This window comes from Amphiprion ocellaris, chromosome 23 (genome assembly GCF_022539595.1).
Source record: "Amphiprion ocellaris isolate individual 3 ecotype Okinawa chromosome 23, ASM2253959v1, whole genome shotgun sequence".
NCBI lineage: Eukaryota > Metazoa > Chordata > Actinopteri > Pomacentridae > Amphiprion > Amphiprion ocellaris.
The window spans coordinates 10,455,790-10,478,188 of NC_072788.1; the positions used below are offsets into that span (position 1 = coordinate 10,455,790).

The 22,399-nt window shown below is 40.7% G+C and overlaps 1 protein-coding gene across 47 annotated transcripts in view; it reads right to left on the reverse strand.

Moving 5' to 3' along the window:
- LOC111564112 (protein tyrosine phosphatase receptor type D) overlaps positions 1 to 22,399 on the reverse strand; it is a 364,925-nt gene that overhangs the window by 20,947 nt on the left and 321,579 nt on the right. For 11 of the 47 annotated variants that reach the window (XM_055007560.1, XM_035945052.2, XM_035945062.2 and 8 more), the window contains 18 exons: positions 20,427 to 20,696; positions 18,758 to 19,339; positions 18,207 to 18,352; positions 17,500 to 17,644; positions 15,507 to 15,812; positions 14,419 to 14,612; positions 14,036 to 14,062; positions 13,510 to 13,627; positions 12,458 to 13,045; positions 11,910 to 12,010; positions 11,565 to 11,821; positions 10,314 to 10,407; positions 8,107 to 8,316; positions 6,898 to 7,058; positions 4,918 to 4,929; positions 4,072 to 4,184; positions 2,123 to 2,164; positions 1,458 to 1,555 (listed from right to left, as the gene is read on the reverse strand). In XM_055007560.1, the coding sequence (XP_054863535.1) occupies positions 1,458 to 1,555; positions 2,123 to 2,164; positions 4,072 to 4,184; positions 4,918 to 4,929; positions 6,898 to 7,058; positions 8,107 to 8,316; positions 10,314 to 10,407; positions 11,565 to 11,821; positions 11,910 to 12,010; positions 12,458 to 13,045; positions 13,510 to 13,627; positions 14,036 to 14,062; positions 14,419 to 14,612; positions 15,507 to 15,812; positions 17,500 to 17,644; positions 18,207 to 18,352; positions 18,758 to 19,339; positions 20,427 to 20,696 (3,464 nt within the window). The remainder of the gene's footprint in view (positions 1 to 1,457; positions 1,556 to 2,122; positions 2,165 to 4,071; positions 4,185 to 4,917; positions 4,930 to 6,897; positions 7,059 to 8,106; positions 8,317 to 10,313; positions 10,408 to 11,564; positions 11,822 to 11,909; positions 12,011 to 12,457; positions 13,046 to 13,509; positions 13,628 to 14,035; positions 14,063 to 14,418; positions 14,613 to 15,506; positions 15,813 to 17,499; positions 17,645 to 18,206; positions 18,353 to 18,757; positions 19,340 to 20,426; positions 20,697 to 22,399) is intronic. The other 36 variants (XM_035945068.2, XM_035945067.2, XM_035945066.2 and 33 more) reach the window with 21 other exon arrangements.

Genomic DNA, 22,399 nt, shown 5'->3' on the forward strand with positions numbered 1-22,399 from the left:
AAAAGGCATTTAAGAGCATATAAGCTCAGCATGAATACATTTCAGCACTGAGTTCTTTTTCTGCAGAAATCACCCAAGCAGCAATATGTAGGAGACAAACCACTGCCTAAGCCTGATATTTTATCAAAATATGTTGAAACAGTGGGCTGCAACATTGCTCATAATAAAAATCTTTATTTCATTGTGCTCACAAAATTGCTTTCCATTGCTCTCGAGTAAGCACTATGAAATTGGAATTCAATGTACTTAAGCTGCAATAATGATTGGGCAGCTTGGCAGACACCCGTACGGTGACCTCATAGATTTTGGAGTTGTTGAAGGACCCGTAGAGAGAAATGGGCAGAGAAAAGGTAGCCATTCATATCACGCACAGGGACAGGATCTCCTGCTTGCATGTTTTGTCAGTGTTCACGCGTGTTCTGCAATGCAGATATGCAGGAAACATGACACTGTCTCAGTAGTCAGTAAGGTTTTGAGATGTTTACATTTAAAGGCCTAATTAGATGATACAGAACAGAATTTTTTAACTTTGTCTCATGATGAGTTTTAATATAGTAACTATACACTCCAGAGATTGAGACTTCAGATATAGTGTGGCTATAGCTTGTGTCAATAAAGCAAAGCCTTTGAAATCCCCTTGGTGCATTAGTCACTACTATTAGATAAGCAGTAGGGCATACAACAAAAAATGGGCATATATATGTGTATATATATAGAGAGAGAGAAATTGATAGAGCTATTGATTTATCAACATATAGATATAATATGCTGCATGTGTGTTTGCTCTGTATCCAATTAATTCCTGATAGGAGGTGTACTGCTGCCTCTGATAGCACCACATAATCCTTTATTAGTGTTTTGCTTTTCATCACAATAGAACTGTCTCATTTATTAACAATATATTCACTGATAAACATAGATTTCACCTTTAAATCCTAAAGTGATATAAGTTGTGGCTGCCATCCTGACATTTTAGTAATGTAGCATACATCATTAATTTTGGCCTCTGTTTCATTTAGTTGTCTGAGGAAGTCGTGTAGGTCAGTCAGCAGAGACAATAGCAGTAAAGCTTGAATTGGAATGGGGCTAATATGAATGTTAGGTTTCCTGTTTTGATGCATCGCACACCCTGCAGTGAAAAACAATGTTTAAAGAATGTTTAAATCTCTAGTAATATGAAATATATATTCAAGCAAATTAGTTTTCAATCCCTCTATTGGTCATTTAGCCACCAAACCCAACTGAAGCTTTGTTGACATGCTTCTGTGCGGTTGGAATGGGCATATGATGATAGGATTAAGACTTCTAGGAAAATAGCATTAACTGTAAAACTGTGCGAATTTGAAATTTTCTGTCACATTTATTTAATTTTGTAATTTATTTGAGCATCAGGTGCATGCACTTTTTTAAAAAAAATCACAGCCCTTAGTAAACACCAGGACTTTTCTGACACTCACCTCATATTCCTGTGAAAACTTGAGGTTGTCATTGGCTTTCAGGCGCTCTAGATGATCTGCTAAGTCCATGACGGGGATTGGAGGGTGACTAGCCATGCCTGTCAAATAGACGGACTGATGGTCAGTCACCAGTCTGGCACGACGGCATCACCCAAGCACAAGCAAATCATTAGATAAGCAGCATGTGGTTATAACAGGGAGGAATGGAAGAGTGGATCTTGTTAGGCTAGTTTGTTCACTCAAAGCAGTGACCATGCTCGTAAAGAGAATATATGGACACAGAAGCCAATGAGAAGTCATCGAGCAACACTTGCCCCACTGGGACTCTCCCTATTGAGAGAGAAGAACGTTATTCACACGAAATGCTGCAGCGGAGAGTTAGCATGACAGTGAAGCACAGACACAAACAAACATCCCAACAAAATAAATAAAAGAAAAGACATTCAATGTTAGGCCAGATGCTGACGTCTGCTTTGAGTGATGACATGATTTCAGGCTGTCATTTTCAAACTCCGCCTCCTGTGATGATATAGCATTAACACCAGATGGATTAGATGGGGATGGAAATACAAGACTTGGCAGGAAAAAAAAGGAAAAAAGGAGTGAATTAAAGCTGAAAAAATCAAAAACATATCATGTCAAATGCATAATCGAGACCAACTAACTTGACAAATGGAGGTTACTGGGGTGACTGGGCGCACCTGAACCTGTGGAGGAAACGGCGGTGGAATTAAGTACATTGCAGACGTCATAGCAATGTGATGACTATTTTCTTTACAAAAGGAAAGTAGAAATGTGACAAGAAGTAGCTGAATGATTATGCGTAGTCTAAATGGGACATTCATTAGTAACAAACAAATCACCATGCTAGAAGCTTTGCTATGCCATGCTTATTTTATGGAAATAGGAAAGCGTACAGGGGATTAAAATCGTAGCATCTCAAAGTAGAGCTGAGCAACCGCTCGATATTATTTGCCAATCATTTTAACCTGAGATGCACTGCTTGCAGTCTGCAGAAGGAAACTTCAGCTTGCAGTTACACTTGCTTTACTTCAGTAATGTAGGATTAACAAAGTTACGTTTGGATGTAGATCGAGGGAAAGCTTTCAAACGGATGTTCACCGCCTTTCTGTTTATGCTGCCACAAGCCAGCCTATGACCAAAGATTTGCACCTTAAGATTCATGTGCCACTTTGACACACCGGTTGGGTGACGCACTCTCTCTCTACCGAGGTGATGTTTCATTTTGGTTTCTGGCACAAGTGGGCATTAGCTAATGGAAGCTGCGCTGTTTTCCCACCCACTCTCACGTCTCTCTGAAAGACGGCAAAGGCAGTTTCTATTGCAGCCCACTACTCAAAATCCATTTCCACCAGTGGGGGACAATGGAAGTACCTTTTCCAACACACTGTCGCTCAAACATCAAGCATCCTTAAGATGAAAATGTCCATTGAGGGTGTAAAGACGTGAAAGGAAAGGTAGAGAGAGTAGGGGAGAGAGGTGGTCTAATGTACAAGCGCTTCGGGACTTGAGAGAAAGTGGTCGGGTGGTAGGAAAAAAATGATTGGTCCTTTTTGAGCAGCGAGAGAGCCAAGATACCAGCTCTCAGAAAGGTTGTTGGGGGGAAAAATGATGGCTTAAGAGGCGAGCAAAATAGTGGAAGGATGGTTGAGATCACTCTGAGCCAAAAGGAAAAATACCCCTCTGCTAGGATGAAACAGTCTGTAATGGTCCTAAAATCATTGAAGAGCTTTCATAAATATGCATAATCTTTTGCAAAAATGAGCCTGCAGGGATAATTCATCCTCCTTTCATACTAGCTGACCTGAAAAATATGGCTTTGATATTACAACATTATTGGCAGTCTCCGAAACACGTGTCCCAAAGCAGTGGGTGCCAGAGGAACTCAAACGGCAGTTAAGTGTGTCACTCTGGGCCAGGACAGGGGGCAAAGATGCATACTGCCTTTCCAGGTGATAAATGGACTGTGACTCCCATCTTTTCCCGAGGCGAGAAAGCGGCCGCCAAGGCATGACCACTGACCAATCACCTCAGCACTAAGGGTCAGAGCGAGTAAACATGAGTGTTTATAGCTTGTCACCACTTTCTCGGCGCTATCGGCTGCCGTGCATACAGATTGAAACCCGTAGCCGCGATGCATTTAGTGTTTCCCACATCTTGCCGCAGCACTACATCACCCGAGTGGGACTGTAGTATTCAGAGTAAGCATTGACAAGTCTTGATGACCTGGATAACCCAGCTGCAGGAGGAAGATGACAGATGCCATGAAAATGTCCACCTTGCATTCCCGGCTCTTCATTTTCCACCGAGAAGCGTCTCCAGGGAGGTCTGTGTCAGTTTTGACCCTCCGTGCCTCCTCGAAGCACCTGTCCACTGTCTACCTGCAAACTGCTCGCTTGTTTAGTGCCAGTCTAGCTGCATAGATGACTTTTCAGGGCTTCAGTGGCAGCAGAGGTTTCAAATGGAAAAAGCATTAGCACACTGTGATTTTTTTTTTCCCTAAAGCAAGCAACCAGTAGTGTCCTTTTCCACGTGCATATTCAGCAGTAAATTCACATTGAATCTTACATTTGGCTTCACTTGGATTACTCACCGGGTGTTTGGAAGTTGAGACGTCGAAGTTCAACAGGGTCAGTAGGATGATGAAGCGGCATTTCCTTGCTGTTGGGAAGACTACCTTTTCTAGCTTCAGATTCTGCTCTTTTTCTGTAGAACAAATGGCAGATTTTAATTACATCTAAATAGTTTTCTGTTTTGCACTCTTTAATTCTACTTGTACAACCTCAAAGCTTGCCTTGTGGTCTTGTGAATAATGAAGGCAGCTGTGTAATTAATGAGGTGACAGGGCTGCATTCTTTCAGTACATAAGGCCATAGGGGGTGGGCTAAATAGCATCATCACTTTGCAGTATAATGCCATCCAGTACAATAGCCTTTAGCCATTAAATACTACCCCAAGTGAAGCCTAATGTTCACTTTACAATGACAATGTCAGATAGCATGTGGATTCAGCTTTATAGTAATTTGGAAGCTGTAGTTAGGGGTGGTATTTGAGTGCTTTCTATTGTAATCTACCACTATGTATTTACTGCAGGGCTATTGTACTGCATTGTATTATGTTGTGTAGAATTCTTATTTATGCCATTCTCTTTAACTTAGGTTTATTTTTCAGTATTGTGTATGCAGGTTTTTAAATTCACAATTTCTCATACATGGAAATGCAGCTTCTTTATTCATAACAGTCAATTTAAAATGTAATTTGGTGTTTATGCAGCATTATGAATTCAGAGTTTATTAATACTCAGAAAGGTAAATATATTTATGCTTTGATTTTACAATCAAATTCTACTGAGAGACCACATTCTATACGTTTAGATCCAAGGAGAAATAAAGGGGGTTTGAAGGGAACTGTTGTACATCTGCTTCTTTCTCACTCTTACCTGTCTGGTTTGCTGCTCCATTGGTCGGCAAGGAAAGAAATATCAACACAACATTAGGTGGTAAGACCCTCGGCTTTATATAATGGAGAATTTCAGAAACTTTTCTTTAGAATATCTGAATGACAGGCTTGCGTAAGAGACAAACGATACCAATCATATCTCAGTTTTGCTTGGCGTGCAAGATTAGTGATGCTTCACTTCAGAGATTATGCTCAATTATGCAGCCTTGGGGTTCTTTGTTTCAAATACTACAGTTTCCCAGGTGCATCCAAGATTTGTGCGTTGTATATCTGCTATTTCAAGCAGTTTCAGCTGATTGCTTCTTGTTCAGGCATAAAAGTCATCTCTTGACTCTTAATTGCTGTGTCTGTCTTTTCCTGCCTACCACTGTTGCATTTATTAAAATCACAAATTATGCATGTTCAGGATTCATGAATGTGTGTTATAAATGCAATCAACTCATGCGATCATAATTTTGAATGAATGTGTATGAATTAAGTACATAGTGTTAAAATGTATGCTTCATTTAAAAAAATAAAAATCCATTAGCCTGGTAGTAGACATGACCTGACTACAATTATTACACTTGTAGGAGCTCAGTTTACTCTGATTTATGTTTCTCTCTGATGAAGCTCCACGTGGTGATCCCAGAACATGTCTGTTTCCCTTTTATTTTGCACAAGAGAAGAGTGCTGTCACATAAAAATTGATCCTGACGAGAAATATCTCCTGGATATGCGCCGGATGTTCTCTAACATGGCGGTGACACAGGCTTGGTAATCGATGTGTAAATCTGCCTGCCACAAATGGAAACAGTGAAGCCCACCGCATATGCAGTTCACTTTCAGTTCACCTTTGTATTATCCAAACCAAAATTTGATATGAATGGATCCCAAGGACAATAAGGCGTAAGCAAAATCCAGAATAAAGCTGCACCCATAAACCTCTTAGATTACACTCATACTATTGATGTTTTTTTTTGTCTTTAATATTGTTACTGATTTTAGCTTGTGCTGACTCTTCAGTTCCTAATCTTCCCAAAATTACACCTTGAGGACTACTGTGAAATTCTGCTTAGGCCTGGACATTTGATTGAATGAACTCTGCAGAAAATCTGACTTATATAAAAGGTGAGCAGAGACAAGATAGCAAAGGATGAGTGGGGGAAAGATGCATAGATGTGTGCATGTGTGTGTGTGTGTGTCCTGGCAAAACAGGAGGAAGGTGGCATGAGGTCAAAGTCAGGATCTAGAGCCGAGTTCCCCTGTGGAATGGGTAGTGGTGAGAAAGTGGAGGGGCCGGGGTGGCTGGGAAGCGAGCCCGGGCCTCAGGGCCTTTCTAAAGCTGCACACACATGCAGTGACATGCAGCAGATAGTCAAAGCTCTCCACTCCCACGCTTGACTGATGAGCAGTGACAGCACGAGGTCTGACTACCACTAGGGGGTTTCGGGCAAAAAAAAGCTGTTTTTTTTCAGTGTGAAAGTACACAACACTAAGTGTTTTCTACAGTGTTATGTGGGTTTTTGTGTGTGTTTGCAGGGAGCGGAGGGATGTGTCTGATTAACTTTCAGTCAGCGCACGTGTCTCTGTGAAGGATTGTGGGCGCCTGTGCTTGATGGCTTGACAGTTTGGGTAGCTGCACGCTTGGATTTACACGTACGAGATTTAAAGTTTGCCGAGAGTGAGGGTCACGGATAGTGTGAGGATCAATGTGCCTCAGGCTTTAAGTTAAAATCTTACATTTAGTGTCTGCATTCGAATGTGCTAATTGAAGATGTGTGTGAGATGGTGTGTCGGTTTCACGAATGTTAAATATTGAAAGGTTATACATAAATGTTGAGTGGCTATACATGAGATGAACTTTAAATACACATATATAAGTAATACACCATATGTAGCTCTTGTCTTGCATCATCCCTATGCAGTGAATGCGTGTCAACATTGTATCTAAGTGCATCTTATCATTTCGCATCCTCACCTCTTGTAAAGAAGGATGGCAATGACGATGCATATGATGAAGACAACAGCCAGGACAGGGCCCACCACCCAGATAAGACCTTCCTCCTCATCAATGACTGGCTGGGGTGGGATGTCGGCTGAAACAACCGGGTCGGAGTATGGACTGGTCGCATACATGATCTGAATGAGGATAAAGCATCAGTGATCAATATTCATTCACATAATAGCAACTTTTTCCTTTATTTTATTTGTCATCTGTCTCCCTATGCATCAAATTGTTCCTTAGACATTAATAGGTTTCTTCACCCTAACATCCAAAACTTGAATACTGGAGGATACTATTAGATCCAGATTTATTTTAGGAATTCAGCATATTCAAAACAGCACTCCAAGATTTCAATTAATTTACCCCACGGAGCATATCTAAGAGGGGACTTCTGACAAAGGCAGCGTGACCAACAATACAAATGGAAAGCCAATTCAAAGTTTTTCCATGTAATTTCTGCTAAGCTGCCGTTTGACCAATCAAAGTTATCTTCAATATCTCTCCTATACAGGAGCCTTGATTGACCATTTCATATTCTAAGTGAAGATAAAAAAAAAAGGTCTTGTGGGAAAAAAATATATGCTTCAGTGGGCAAATTAGAGATTTCCCTCTGTCTGTCATTATCGTTTCTGCTCTACCTGAACTCGGGGTTAGTGGAGAGAGTGTGAGGCTGCACTATAGACCCTGCAGCTCATCAAATCCATCATCTCTCCTGCAGCTGCCTAATAATGCGGCTTTCTGGTCTCCCGTCCAGACAGACGCGTGCGCACACACACACACTAGCTGCAGCAGCGGCGATAAGGTGGACCGCACGTAGGACGCAATTAAAGAGGAGCTCTGTTATCGAGGTATTCTTGCGATCAGCTAAGGTCTTAAGGGGCTTCTCTCCCCGAAGCAGCAAGGGTCAGCTCCTTAGGCCAGCTGCAGCTTTAAGTTTTCAAGTTAAAGCCACACAAGGGCTCAAAGTAACACATCTGACCAGAAGCAAACTCTGACCCTGCACCAAGATGCAGCAGATTTCATCGCTTTCTCTCTAGGAACGTGCACTTTTCAAAACGGAGAGCATGAAGTCACCAGCAAGGGAGGAAAACAAGTTAAAGTCTAAAGTTCAAATCAAGGATAACATGAGACATATAAAGGTGAAACTGAGATTATATAGTGCAAGAAAAAATGCAGACTTACATTTTCAGACATCTCCAGAACAGCAAGCACAAAGAAGATATATTCCTGGCCAGTCTCGAGTTGCTTGTTTTCAAAGTCCCCGTACATCTTGCCATCTCCCAGGGTGAAGTCTTTGGGCAGGTCTTTGTAGTAAGCAGCGATATAGGCTTTAGGTTCTGCCTGCCGCTGAAACCGAAGGCCTCTGCTCGTTCGGTTTATCTCCTTCAGCAGCTACAGTGAGGAATAAGAAGCAGACAGTTGATAACACATAGCGACATGTTCTAGTACACACACACACCCATGCACACACATGAAAACAAATCCGCACAAACCAAATCTGTCTATCTAGATTTTTCTTCTTGTCTGATTGCTGAGCTGAAAATGCTGATTGCAAAAGGCAGAACATTACAGAAAAGATCAATGACTTATTTCATCTGTTTTTGGACTACAAAAGATGGCAAGATTAAAAGATTGTGTGAATTTCCAGCATATAAAACAGCTGAGGATTATCCAACAGCTTCAAACAGTAAAAAAAAAAGAGGCCGAATTAATTCAAAACTTTCATAGCTGTATTATTTTTTTCTTGATACAATGAGAAACATTTTTGCAGGAGACACATGGAATCTGGGGGAAAAAATCAAATCCTTTGTATAGTTGCATATATTTCAGAATAATTACTTTTCTCCTTGAATATTAACAAATGTGCAAAGTGAGGATAAATGATAATTAAATGGCTTTAAGTTTTTTTTGACAAGAAAAAAAAAATATTGTCAGCGGTTACTCAAAAAATGGAACCTTCCTATATTTTTCTAATGTCCCTGCCAGTTGAGCTTTGAAATGGAATCATTGTATATGATTTTTAAAAACTCTTTACTAATTAGCGTTAGAACCAAAAGTGCCACCTTTTCTCTTCCAACCATCAACAGTAATACGTCTAACAGGCTGAAAGAAACACTTTGCCCTTCATACAACTCTGTTTCATCACACTTTAAATTTCTAGTACAAAGCGTGGATGATAATTATGCTAATCAAGGCCCGGCTAGTTGTTTCGGCGTCTGGCTGCATATCTCTGCCTCGTGTGCGCCGATGATTGCGTGTGCGTGCATCTGTGCATCGCTTTGTGTGGCTTGTCATTCACATTAGAGTGTGTGCGTTCTCGTGTGTGCTCTGTTTTGGCTGCGGGGCTGTTGGTGCTGCCCGATAATGTCTTCAATCATCTCTCCTGTCAACACGGCTAAATCTAGCCGCCCTTGGGAAAAGTTGTGAAAAGGTGAGTGCCAATATTGACAAACAAATAAATTCTGACAGAGGGGTGACTTTTGGGCAATCGGTCAAGGCTACAGACATGGGCCTGTAGGCATGAGCTGCAAAGCCAATGCCAAATGAGACACGGTTGTGTTTTCTTTTAGCCTCCAAGACATGTGATATATTGTGATGTTTATACAACAGAAATCAATATTTAAAAGTCTCAGAATTTCAAAAGTCACAAGCGGGTTCAATTTACAAGCAGGAATCCCTGCCAGAATTGTTGTAACCTAGAGGGGAGAGTTTTAGAAGTTTCCATTTTCCAATTTTTTTTCTTTCTTTTTTACAAGAAAAACTACACTATCAGCTGCATTGAACCAGTAGCTTTCTGTCTGTGATGCTCCATCTGAGAGGAAAGAATACCTGAAATGTAGTCACAGCTGAAAGTACATAGTGATAAAAGCTTTCATTTGCTTACACATTTAGTCATGCATGCAATGCACAGGAGCTCCTGAATTATCTCAACTGGCTAAATATAAAAGTTGTCAAGTGTTTTGTGCATATGCAGTAGGCTAGCTTTGCCTGGAATGAGAAGAGACATGAAGGCCTGATGCAGCTCTTCAGGTAATTACCACAGACACAAAGAGGAGGAGGAGGAGGTGGGGATGGGGGTTGAGTTTGCAGTGCACTTGATGGCTACTTCATGTTCTCATTTCCATATGAACAGTGCTCTCTGCAGCTATTTGCGTCAATCAGCGAGACTCATCTCCTGTTCCTCCTGCCCTCTTAACTACCTCAGCTTATTTTTTCGTTCTTATTTTGAGAAAAGAATGTTGTATGTGCACACAGTTGAGAAGAAGAAGGCCTTGTGAAGAAGCTAAGTTGAACAACTGGATAATATCAAAAAGAATTTTACCTGCCGTATTTTACTATTCTTTCATTGTTATTAGAATCATTACACGCAGATCATTATTTGAACATACCTCCTCTAAATTCATCTCATCTGGATTGTCCCACGGCTTGAAAAACTTGCCAGTGCGTTGCTTCTTCAGAGGTACAACTACAATATAATACCCCCTGAAAATGTAAAACACAGTGTGTTATTCTAGACAAGGACAGAAATCACAATCACTTTATAAAAATCACCAGTTGTATTTGCTGGTCAGTCAAATGCAGAACTGCTTTGTCCCTCCCATGTCTGCTTGTATTAGAGTGTAGTCCACTGACCAGAGATAAATGAAAAAAGATCCATAATCGTGCATTTATGAAGTTATGTGATTCTTTATCAATTGATTAGTCCCATTTTCTTGTTTAATACAAGCATGTTCAGAGAAGTCCGGCGATATGGCTACACCTCACTGAGGCCCCCCGTGGGCTAATTAGGAGACCTCTGTGAACGTGGAAAAGATACAGAATTAGAGGGATTTTCAGCTCTTCATCAGGGTGGCAAAAAAAGATAACAGCCTCCCGCCAGAGTTGGGCTTCCTGGTTGGCCACTGCACTCACTAGCATTAGCCAGGATGGCAGTGTGGCAGGCTAATGGGAAACTAATTAGCTTAAGCTCTGGCATGGGAGACAGTGGGCCAAGTGCATCCAGCAAGATCACAATCCCAAGATGGGTTTGAAGCTTCAGTCTGCAATCGGATGTGCTCCTTGGCCTTCTCACAACCCTGGGCTTTGTTGGAAGGCTATAAGAGACTTTATAGGGCTTAGAAGAGTGTGCTTAAATGAGTTGGGCAGCTCCAGTGTGTAATGACTGAGGTGAAGTGGATATTACACTGAAATGCAGGGATGAATATAAATGACTGTTTTGGAAGAATTACCCCTGACAAGGTCAGCTATCGAGTTCACTTGTTTATTTCTCTTCACAATGCAACAATAATCGGTAATGTGGATATTAGTGATGAGTAGCAAAAGTTCCACATCAAATATCCAACAAAAGAGACATTATTATAAGGTAAAATTATTGTGCTAGATGCAGCTTCAGGACATTTACAGTGGACTCAGCGATTCCCCTCCAAGCTGGTGCATTAACTTGGAGGTAATTTTGATGAGACATTTCCTTGCTCCTTTGTTACTTTGCACAATAACACACCTAAATTAAAAGTACTGCATTGATTTGACTGTTTTAAAAAAAAAAAAAAAAAAAAGGGTAGTTAACTTGGAGGCTTCTTTACTCATGATTTGAAGCGTCAATGTTTAAGAAATGACTTCCACTTTGACTCTCTGCTTACCTTACTCTCTCAGATGTCTGCACCGTTGGTAGCTCTACAGTCACCATCCCGTCTGAGTTGGTTTTGCTGATCAGATAGGGTTTGGTGCGGAGGATGTCAGGGGCAGTCATGGTGGACACGCGATGCTGCAGACCTCCGGCACTGTTTCCACGATTAGTCAGGAGGAAGGAGTACTGTGTCTCAGGTTGAAGACCGGTGATCAGCTTCTGCGTTAACTTCCCGTCCACCTCCACACTTTGCCCATTATCATAGAGAATCTGTAGGCAAATGAGTTTGTTTCATGTCGACCACCCGTCTATGTTAGTGTTGTGTAGAGTGTATTATATTTAGCTCAGCAGTGCTCACAGTGAAAGGTTGAGCGGGGTTGTAGGTGTCAGGAATTTCCCATGTCAGCAACACTGATGTCTTCATGGCAGCTCTTACGTGAAAATTTTTTGCAAACACTGCTAAAAGAAAGGGGGAGCAGGTGATTTAGACACAAAACATCCCTTTATTTTTCTTCCACCAAGGGTCCCACACCAGTTCTTACCTGATAATGCCTCCTTCAAAACCAGGCTGAAAGTACTACTACGCTGAACTCAACACTACCCTCTTACCTTCTTACCAACACCAACTCTTAAATTTAATGACTGACTTTTGCTTAACTGACAAGACACAAAGAGACATACATACTTACTCCATGTGAGTTTGTTAAATCATTCTTAGATTAAAGGGACTAAGGGTAGGGTAGCTTGTTAATACCAAAGTCTTCTGGGTGAGTCCATACTTTGTAAACTTCTGCCGTCTGAGGCTTTCAGAGGAAGCTGTTGTGGTTTGAAAAGGGCTGAGAAGGGAAAGTTTTGGTTTTTTTTAATAAAGGGAAAAGACTTAGAAAGTTCAGGGACTGGTCCTACCTTGATCCACAGGCTGTGTTCTGAATTGGACACTTGGGCTATAGGGACCAGAGCCCTTGCTGGTGAAGGCACACATTTTAATATCATAAGTGGTATCTGCCCTAAGGCCATCCAGGATGACTGTTGATTCTGGGGCGGTGATGAAGAGTTCTGAGGGGCTGCGTGGGCTGTTGATGTCCTTATACTGCAGAGCGTATTTCACTATTTGGCCGTTTCGCTCTGCCAGCAAAACAGGTTGCCAGCTGACCTGAATGGTGGAGGTGGTGGCGCCCTCGGCTGTGATGCTCTGAGGGTAGCCGCTTGGAACATCCTCATTCGTGGTGACTTCTTTGACTGTCTCTTCACCGAAGCCCACCTTGTTGCGTGCTGAAAGGCGGAAAGTGTACGAAGCTCCCTTATGAATCTCTTTGGTTGTGTAGTGGTTCTCTCTTTCAGGGAACTCAATGACAGTCAGCGGATCCACATCTTTGCGACCAAAGCGAAGGCGATAGCCTTGCAGGGGCCCGTGGGTTACTGCTGGGGGATGCCACTGGAGGAGAGCTGTGCCCATGTTGGTTGTACTGACCATAAGCCGAGGTTTATCAGGAACTAATAGTGGCAATGGAGAAAAGGACAACTAGTTATACATATGGAGAACCATTTTTCCTCCTTAACCATATTTGTAGTAAACAGGCACCCAGTATCAATCTACCATCTGACTATGTGTGTTTTTGGCTGTGACATAACACTGTCAAAAGAAGTGAAAACAAAGAGTGAACTTGGGTGACCTTGTTTTCTTTCTTTCTCACTGCACTTTCCATTATTTCTAGTGCCTCCAGCGTTGCCATGTCATACCAGTGGCTAAGACTTATTGCTCTGAATGAGACAGCAATCAGCATTCACACTTTACACGCTCACTGACAAGTGGGAATAGTGCTTAGCATAGTGCATCATATTTTCTTTGCCCTTATTAGGTGCAGTTTCACTGTTTTACAAAGTGGAATTGCAGGTTTACATGAACTAATGTTAGCACAGAAACACAGGAGGTTGGTCAGCAGCGATGGTTACATTACCTGCGCCAGTGGTGGTGATCAGTTTGGGTTTGCTGCGCGCTCCGTCGCCTTTTGTCGTGTAGGCTGTCACCGTAACTGAATACGTGGTCTCAGCCTGCAGCTCTGTGATGATCATTTCCTGTGAAGATGCAGGACTTAAGTTGCAGGACACTCATTTTGTGATTTGCAAATAAACGGAGGCAGAACGATAGAAGTGGGGTGTGATCTTAAAAGAACCATGGACTCAAAACTGAGGCATATGTCAAGGATAGTGGTCATGAATTTTAGTTAACATGCCAAATAGGATATTCTAATGACGAATGAAATTGAATCTGTCATGGTCAGCATTTGCATTTTGGTGAAGAAGTCCCATAGCAGTTTTTAAAGGTAAACACAGGTGAAATGATGCTCAAGCTATTAGTAAAATCAGGTTATTCAGCTAAACTCCTATTGCACAAGAGGTGAATATTTGCACAACATGTAATTCATGCAGAGGATGACAGCAGGGGAGAGCAGAATTGGAACTTTGCCAAGCTTAGCTACTCACATGTTCAGTTGAATCATCATATTCCCACTGATTATGATATCAGAACATGGAGAGAAAAGAGACAACAGATAAGGCCAAGTCCAGACACTGATCACAGGCCAGAAAAATGCAATCTACAGTTGACTTAAATGAGTTTCTTGTTTTAAAAAAAATATAGCTTATACTCAGTATTCATTACATATGCATGTATACAGATAAAAAAATGCTTTAAGCTTGTGTATCCAGTTGAATTACAGTGTGACAAAATAATTAAATAATCACTGAATTCAAAATAAAGAAATCCTTCCCAAATAAAAGGCTGTGCTGTAGCCATGTAAAGGTGAGAGAGAGAAAACGATACTAGTGTCTGAGAGATGAGGTGGCAGAGTGAGGGGGTGCTGTACCTGGGCATCATCAATCAGGATGTCCTTGATGACTGGCTGTCCTGTGGGCTCCCCATTAACCATCCTGACATAGTGCACCTGGTACCCTCGGATCTGACCGTGCTGCTTGGTGGGCATCGGTGAACGCCAGATCACTTTAATTGATGAGGAGTTGACAGCCTCCACCTCAACTTTACGAGGTGGCCCACTAGGAACTGGAGGAACACCATGGGATAGAAGAAAAAAGGTCAAAATTATAGAGAACCCCTTCACCCTCTGTTTTAAATCTTGCCCAGAGCTGTAGCGCAAAATGCTGCAGTGACCCAAAAAATCACAAAAGTGCAGCAAACTGCAACAAGCACTGCATGACATCAATATTTCAACAATGGTAAGGGGGAAAAATCAACAGCAAAAACAGGTCTGACAACTGACCTAATCTTGAAACATTAAAAATGGGTAGAGTGGATTTTAAAAACATGGAGTAAAAATGTGTTTTGCCAAAATAGAAAAGTGGAGCCAAAGGGGGGCTTCAAGAGTTTTGGTATGCTTGAAGCACAGCAAGAATTTTGGCTATGGAGCAAGGAAAAAATAAATAGAAAAAATGATTCTGTCACACAGCCACATGGGATTGAAAAATACCAAAAAAAAAAATTTAAAAATGGCCTTCAAAAATTTCTTCCACCTTTTGTTATTCCCACTGTCCAGAACTTGTCCTTTTGCAAGTTCCTCAAAAAGTGAGTTGGATCAAAAAAAATGCTTCCCTTAAAAACAAAAACACAGAAAAAAGAAGCACAAAAATGCAGTTTCAGTTTCAAAAACGACAGTTGGGACGGGAAGTTGGAGGCCTGCAGCTGAAAATGCCATACCATGTGTTGAAATTGAGCAGCATGAAAAAAAAATCCCCAAAAATGGTCACAGTTTTGTAGGTAAAAAGAAAAAAAAAGTCCAAAGTGGGGCTACAAGTGCTGACAGTCATATTAGAAGCAGGCAGAGAGGGTAGAAAAGAAGGGGGGATTGTAGATATAGGCAAGGTGGTTAGTATTTGGTGGGGTAGGTTAAGAGGGGTAGACTGGATTTGCAGCTGGAGCTTTGTTTGATCGAACACATACCATCCTCCTCTGTGCGGATGAGCTGTGGCAGGCTCTCCGGTCCTGCTCCAACATCTGTATGAGCAGTGACTGTCACACGGTACTCTGTCCATTTTTCCAAGTTTTCCAGAAGGTACTCGGTGATTTCCGGAGGGATGCCTGGGATTTGGTGAGCGGTAGTGTCCTCCCCTTCAGTTGCGGCGTACTGGATGCTGTATTGCGTTATGATTCCATTTTGTAATTCCACTGGGGGTGGCCGCCAACTTACCAGGATGTTGGTGGATGTGGGGCTATAGCACTTTACTTCTTGAGGTGGGCCTGCGGGTTCTGGTTGTTGGATGGGGATTTGGAGCAAGTGCAGTTTTTTTTTTTTTTTTGATTTTGTTGGGTTGAGGCCATTCATTGAGTTGGATTTGTTTTTTGAAAGACGTTTCAGTTTTCAGTTTTGATTGGGGTGATGATGGTAGAATTGATCAAACCAAGGAAAAAGAAAAGGGAAAATAAAATGATACAAATGAGGAACAAGCACAATGACTTATGTGGGTAAACAAAAAAGTATACAAATCAGTGAAACAACATCACAAATAAAGATGAAACCAAAAGACAAACACAAAAGTGCACAGACTTATGATGAATGGAAAGTGTTGATTGGGGGAAAAAAGGACAGCTTTACCATATGTGACCTACCTTTGTCGTGAAAAAAAAATATAGAAACAAAGGAAAACAAAAATCACATATCCTAGTGCACTACTTCTTAGATCCCTTAATTCTAAAATCAAAACCTCAACCTATTTCCAAGGACGTCATTTAAGATAAACCATTCAAAAAAGAAATGTACTAACTCAGACAAATTTGGCAAGCAGTTACCATCAATCCAAAAACATAAAGGTTGATGCTGTAACTAGTTTAAAATAGAAAAATGTTGTATTTGTCACCAACCTTTCCGAAGCCTGTTGGTTTGTGGTAAAAGCCTGATTGTACAACAGAGAACTTCCCAAGGAGACATGACTGATTTATTAGATTCTGATAACATTGGCATGCACTCTTGTATTCATTTCATCATTTACCTCAGAAAATATGTCTGGGCAGAGTTTGAAATTCCGAGGTTTTATACCCACCTGATCTCTGCCCTTGCCTTTCAGAGCCCTCAGATCTATGTTCGATGTGCAAAGTCAAGTCCAGCAGCTCATAGTTGTATTTTTCTTTTAATGGGAAAACTGTAATTGGTAATTAAAATGAGACTGTGCTGGATTTAGCTTAATTTTGTAATAAACAACATCAGCCAATTGTTTAGTTGTGTCTTGCTCCATAAATCTGAGGTCTATGGGCAGAAATCTCCCTAACTACAAAGACAGTACTTGCTTTGAGCTTTCTATGATATTGTAACACCAAAACTTGATTCTAATTTGAATTGAATATAAGCATGACAGTTCTCCAAGAAAATGGAAAAGTCCCTTTGAGGTTCAGAAAATTGGTTCTTGCAAACATAGAAAGCTCAGTCTCAAAATGTTTGTGCTCTTTTATTTTTGGCTGACGTGCAATGTCAAGAGACAAGGTTTCCTAAAGGCCAGCCATGCCCTTTCATTCATAAAAACAGACAGATATGGCCATCCATTTACATAATTCAATACTTTATCATTCATTTAAGACAAGACTGTTTTTGCACAACGAAGGTTTTTTTTTTTTTTTGTTATTTTTTTTAAACCTTGTCTCCTGACTTCACAAGAAAGCCCAGGTACACTGTCCATGTAACCTTTTCAGAGTGAATAGTGCATGGTCAGGTAGCCTTCATAACACTTTACTATATTCAATGTTTACTTCTTTGCTATTTTCAAATGCATCAGGAACTTGTAGAAAAAAAAATGCATTTACTTTATCTGTGCTGGGTAGGACCTTCCTGACATTTTTGTCACTTTTTGGATTTTGCAGCACACGTATAAAAATTTAGAATGCATTTGAAAATGAGTTCCTTCCCAAATAATACAAACTCTGTCAGATAAGGAAGAAGACCTACGTGTCTGTGGAGTTTCTGCAGAGATCTCACTGGTGTAAGCTCCGACTCCATGTTTGCTACGAGCAGCCAGTCGAAAAGTATAAGTAGTGAATGGCTTCAAGTCCTTCAGCAGGTATGTGGTTGTCGGCTCAAAGCTGATTCGTTTCTGTGAGGAAAAATTGTCAGTGTCACTTTTAAAAAATATATTAAAACAGGGAATTTGTAAAAATGCACGAGTATAAAGATACTTTTAACCATTAAACAAGTCAGAAAGGAAGTGAGCAGAATAATTTTTTTCAATACACAAATTAAATGTGAAAGTGACACTCTTTCTTTAAAGTTAGTGTCTGGCCAAAGTGAGAAATGATAAAAATAATAGTTACAACCCTTTACCTACAAAGTAACTACTTATGACTGTAGAAACACCAAGAATAGTTTGCCATCATACCTAATATACTGCTAAGACCTTATGAATAATATAGATTAATAATATGGCTACTAATAGAGTAATTGCCCATGCATATATACTCAATCCTTGATCTTTAAATGTACAGCAACAGAATACAAATACTGAGAAAAGAAAATCTTGCCTATGTACTGCTAATTTAAAATAAGGTTGGGAAAAAACCCCATTAGAACACTGTATTTAGAAAATTACAACAATCTTTTTACTGCACAATAAATTTTGGTTGCTGTAACAAATTGGTTTAACATCAGTAAATATTTACCTCGTCTTTGTCATCTCTCTTTCTATACATAAGTTCGTATCCGGTGACTTGATTTTCTTGTCCGGTCTGCGCTGGTGCAATCCATGACAGTAAAATACTGGTTTCTGACTTGGCTTCTCCTTTGAAGTCAGTTGGCTGGGAGGGAACTGGAATTGAAATTCACAGAAATAATGAATTATTCCCCTTGTCCTGCATTGTTCATTCACAATGCAGTGCACTTAAGTTGCAGGTTTTTTTTTACTCAAGTGAAACAACATTGCCTCCACTGTTTTAATAATTAACACTAAAAATAATATGACTTTTTCATGAGAAATGAAAAGAAAATGGAATCGGGGTGTCTTTGTATTAGTTAAATGTTTCATATGAAGCAATTTCTCCTTCTTGAGAAAGCCCATTTAAGTGTTTTATTTGACAGTCTGAAGATGTGTTTACAGCTCTGGTTAACAACTGACACCCACTAATGAGCATCAGTGGCCAAAAAAAAAAAAAATGTAGTAGCAAAAATGTTTGTGACACTCCATGTTTAATTGTGGAACATTTTTTGAACCCACCTCCGGTCTTAGCAATGATTTGAAGATCTGGAGAAAGCGGTCCATCTCCTACTGAGGTGTAGGCCAGAACTTTGATGTAGTAGGTCCTGTTAGGGATGAGGCCCTGGATGGTGACAAAGTTAGACCCTCGAACAATCTGCTTCTCCCAGAGGTTGACATGTTGGGCCGAATCCATGGTGTAGTAGACCCGGTAGCCCATGATCTGACCGTTGGCCTCCTCGGGTTCGTCCCACTGGATGACAGCTGTGGTGGCGCTCATCATGTGACCTCGGACCTGCCTCGGTGCCGTGCTGGGTGCCTGCTCAGCTGTTTTGGCCTCAATGCTCTCGCTGGGTGGCCCTCGCCCGATGTTGTTCACTGCCACCACCCGAAACTCGTAGTCAGAGTAAGGGCTGAGGCCCCCCACGCTGTACCTCGTGGTGGCTACACCATCAATCTCCTTGTACAAGTCCTCGGAGTATTTAGATTTGTGTTGGATGATGTAGTAGGACACCGGTTCAGGATTACCAGAGTCCCACGTCAGTGTTATGCTGGTGGCTGTGCGCTCCGTCACGACAGGAATGCCAGGAGCCTTGGGCAATGCTGTGATGATAATTATTACATAAATATTAATAAAAATGCAAAATATACTGCAAAGCATTACAAAATTATACCTCTTTAATTTATTGTATAAGCCGCAGAGACTTTATTTTAATTTGTTGATGGCTGACTTATATTGATCACATTAATTTACCAGACCATTGCACATGATACTGATGATACACTGTATATTTGGACTCATAAGAGACTCATATGTTTGGCGCATTCTATTAGGTGGGTGGATAGTCTTAATATTATTTCACTTTTCTAGTTTGCACAAAAACTAGAAGGTCCATAAGAAGTACTGTGTGAGATTCAGGCCTTGTATACCCCATGTTCGGCATTTAAGAGTGCTGTTGTTGTTAATCTTGGATTTCCCAGTGTTTATCACTTTAATAATTAAACAGGTAAATTTATTGCTTTAATTCCCCACACCGTGGCACATGGCAAAAGATATCAGAGCAATAGATTGTCTTTATATGCCATTTGAAGTATGCTTCTGGGGGAGCTCCTGCCACACTGTTATATTGTGACTAATATCTCTATGTTATGTCTTGGAAAAACAAAGCCGAGTGTGTGTGTGTGTATGTGAGTCTGGCGACACCAATCTGGGATATCTTTCTGGTACGCCGCAGTGTAGATATGATTACACTCAGATAAGTACCATGTCTACAGAGGACACCAAACAATACTCACTACGTTCCACCCTCCCCCCTACATCTTGCTAACAGAAATGGTGAGCTTATGGCTCTGCAGCTCTCCAGCTGAGAGATAAGCACTTCACTATATTCTCAATCTGGAATCTAATGCACTGAGGCTGGTGCCAGGGCTTGTCTAAAGCTTTAAAGAATCCTCTACAGATGACTTATCATGACAGTGAGAGGTAAATAAGTTTCTTTAAAACACTGTTGGTAGTCTTTGCTTGGGTAGGCTGCTAATAACAAATATGAGCTGCAAACTGAAATACAGAATCTGAAACACTTGGAAACGTGCTATAACTCAACTGTTAAGGAGTTGACCTCTTGCCTTGGTGTTCCTAAAGAAAGTGCAGTGTTTTATTCTGCATAAGTAGAATAAGCAGCATGTTTACCCTTGACTGTTATCTGTGCCACAGCCTCTATCACCCCAAGTGTTGACATGGCCACACAGGTGTAGTTGGCCGACTGCCGGACGTCAGTGAGCTCCAAGACGTTCCGTCCAATGGGCATATCGTCCTCTGGCGTAAGATCCTCAGCACCCAGCATCCACTTAACATATGGCATGGGAGAACCCACTGCCACACATGTAATATTGACACTGCCGCCCGGCATGATCTCATTGTCTGTAGGTGGAATGGAGAATCTTGGTGGCACCCGGCGCACTGAAAACAGACAACACATAGTATGAAAACCAAGCAGAAAATGGAGCAGCTCAAAATCTTTCGAGAAAAAAAAAACCAGCCTGTATTTTTCTCAAATGTTGCTTTCATATTGGTACATTTATGGGAACAGAATGTTAAACTGTAGCATAAAAAAGAATTCTGTTTCTATATAGGGAAATTATGATACGTTGATAAAGGTTTAAAAAAACACGTTCGAGCCAAGATTTAGTGGTGAATGGGTTAACACCAACACGAGCACCATGCACAAAATACTGCGTCACCATCGGTACAGATATGCAGAACTGCACAAAGTGCTGGAGAGTCAACAGCACTCCACAGTTGTATGCAAAGAAACAACTTTCAGGCTGCGCACTTCCAGCTGATGTGAGCTAATGTGCCGCGTCACATTCTCACATCACACAGACATATAGATAATACAGTCAAGAAGTCGCACACGCAACAAAGGGGGAGGGTGGATTTTTTCTCTGCTTTTCAGGCTCAAGCCAAATAAAATAAAAAAATCTAAGGCTGTCAAATGTTATACATTCATGCCTTTAATCAACTGCTGATCATAGCAAATAAAATAAAAGCGATTGGGATGTTCTCACAAGGCTAAACTACATGAGTGATTAAAAGCCCGCTATGCTTTGTTCTAGCTTGCTTTTACCTACTTGTTTGCATTCGTGAAGATAGATAAGAAAGGTAAACCTTTTGAAAGAGGCTTGAAAACTGTGCCAGATAGTTCCGAGGATAGAAGTATGTTACACATAGTTTATTATTCTGGTGAATTCAGGGTCAAATGACAAAGCTTTATCTTCACACAAGAGGAATAGTTATGCTGGTGCTTCAAGCTTTTAATGTATTTCACCACAATACATTCTATGATTCTTCAAATCAATCCAAGCTCAGAATAAACCAAAGTGAACTGATACTTATTCAAAGTATTTCAATAGGAGTGCATGCCTCTAAGTGCGGTTTAACACAAAAGACTGAGAGAGATCACTTAGATTGTATGATGTGTACCAAGGAATCTTATAAGGAGACAAGACAAAGAATCACTTTGTTTGCTAGCTTACTATACAACACATAAATATAATTACAATAACAATATTCTAGCATGTTAAAAATATGCAGGAAATGTATATATGTGCAAATAGCACAAAAGGTATGTGGTACACTTGTTTTTAATCATATAACTATTTCTTAAATAATCATCACTAATGATATTAATTGGAATTAAACAATGCATATCATTTGACAGCTTTAGTGGATGCATGTTCTTTAAGTATTCATCAAAAGAAACAAAAAATTCTGAATTTTAAAGTAAAAAGTTTGGCTTTAAAGTGAACTCAAATGTGTAACATCCATAGTACACATGGACGGCTTGAAGGCCTTTTGAAGGGGAGCAGGAGTCCATCATGCATACAAGAACAATACGTGACTTTGGGAGGTAACCATGTAAAGGAATCAAGGGGGAAACAGGCAGCAGGGGAAAAATAAGTAGTAACAGGGTCAGAGGGAAGACGTGGTATCACACAGTGTAAATGGAAGGGTTAGTCTGACACTGTTACAAACTAAAGGTCTTGGGAGAATAACGTATAGGACAAAGGGTGAATATATTATTTCTCCTTCAATTTTATCAATAGGGACTTATATACAAAAACATTTAAAAACAGATGGTAACTGAGACTTCAGCTCAGCTT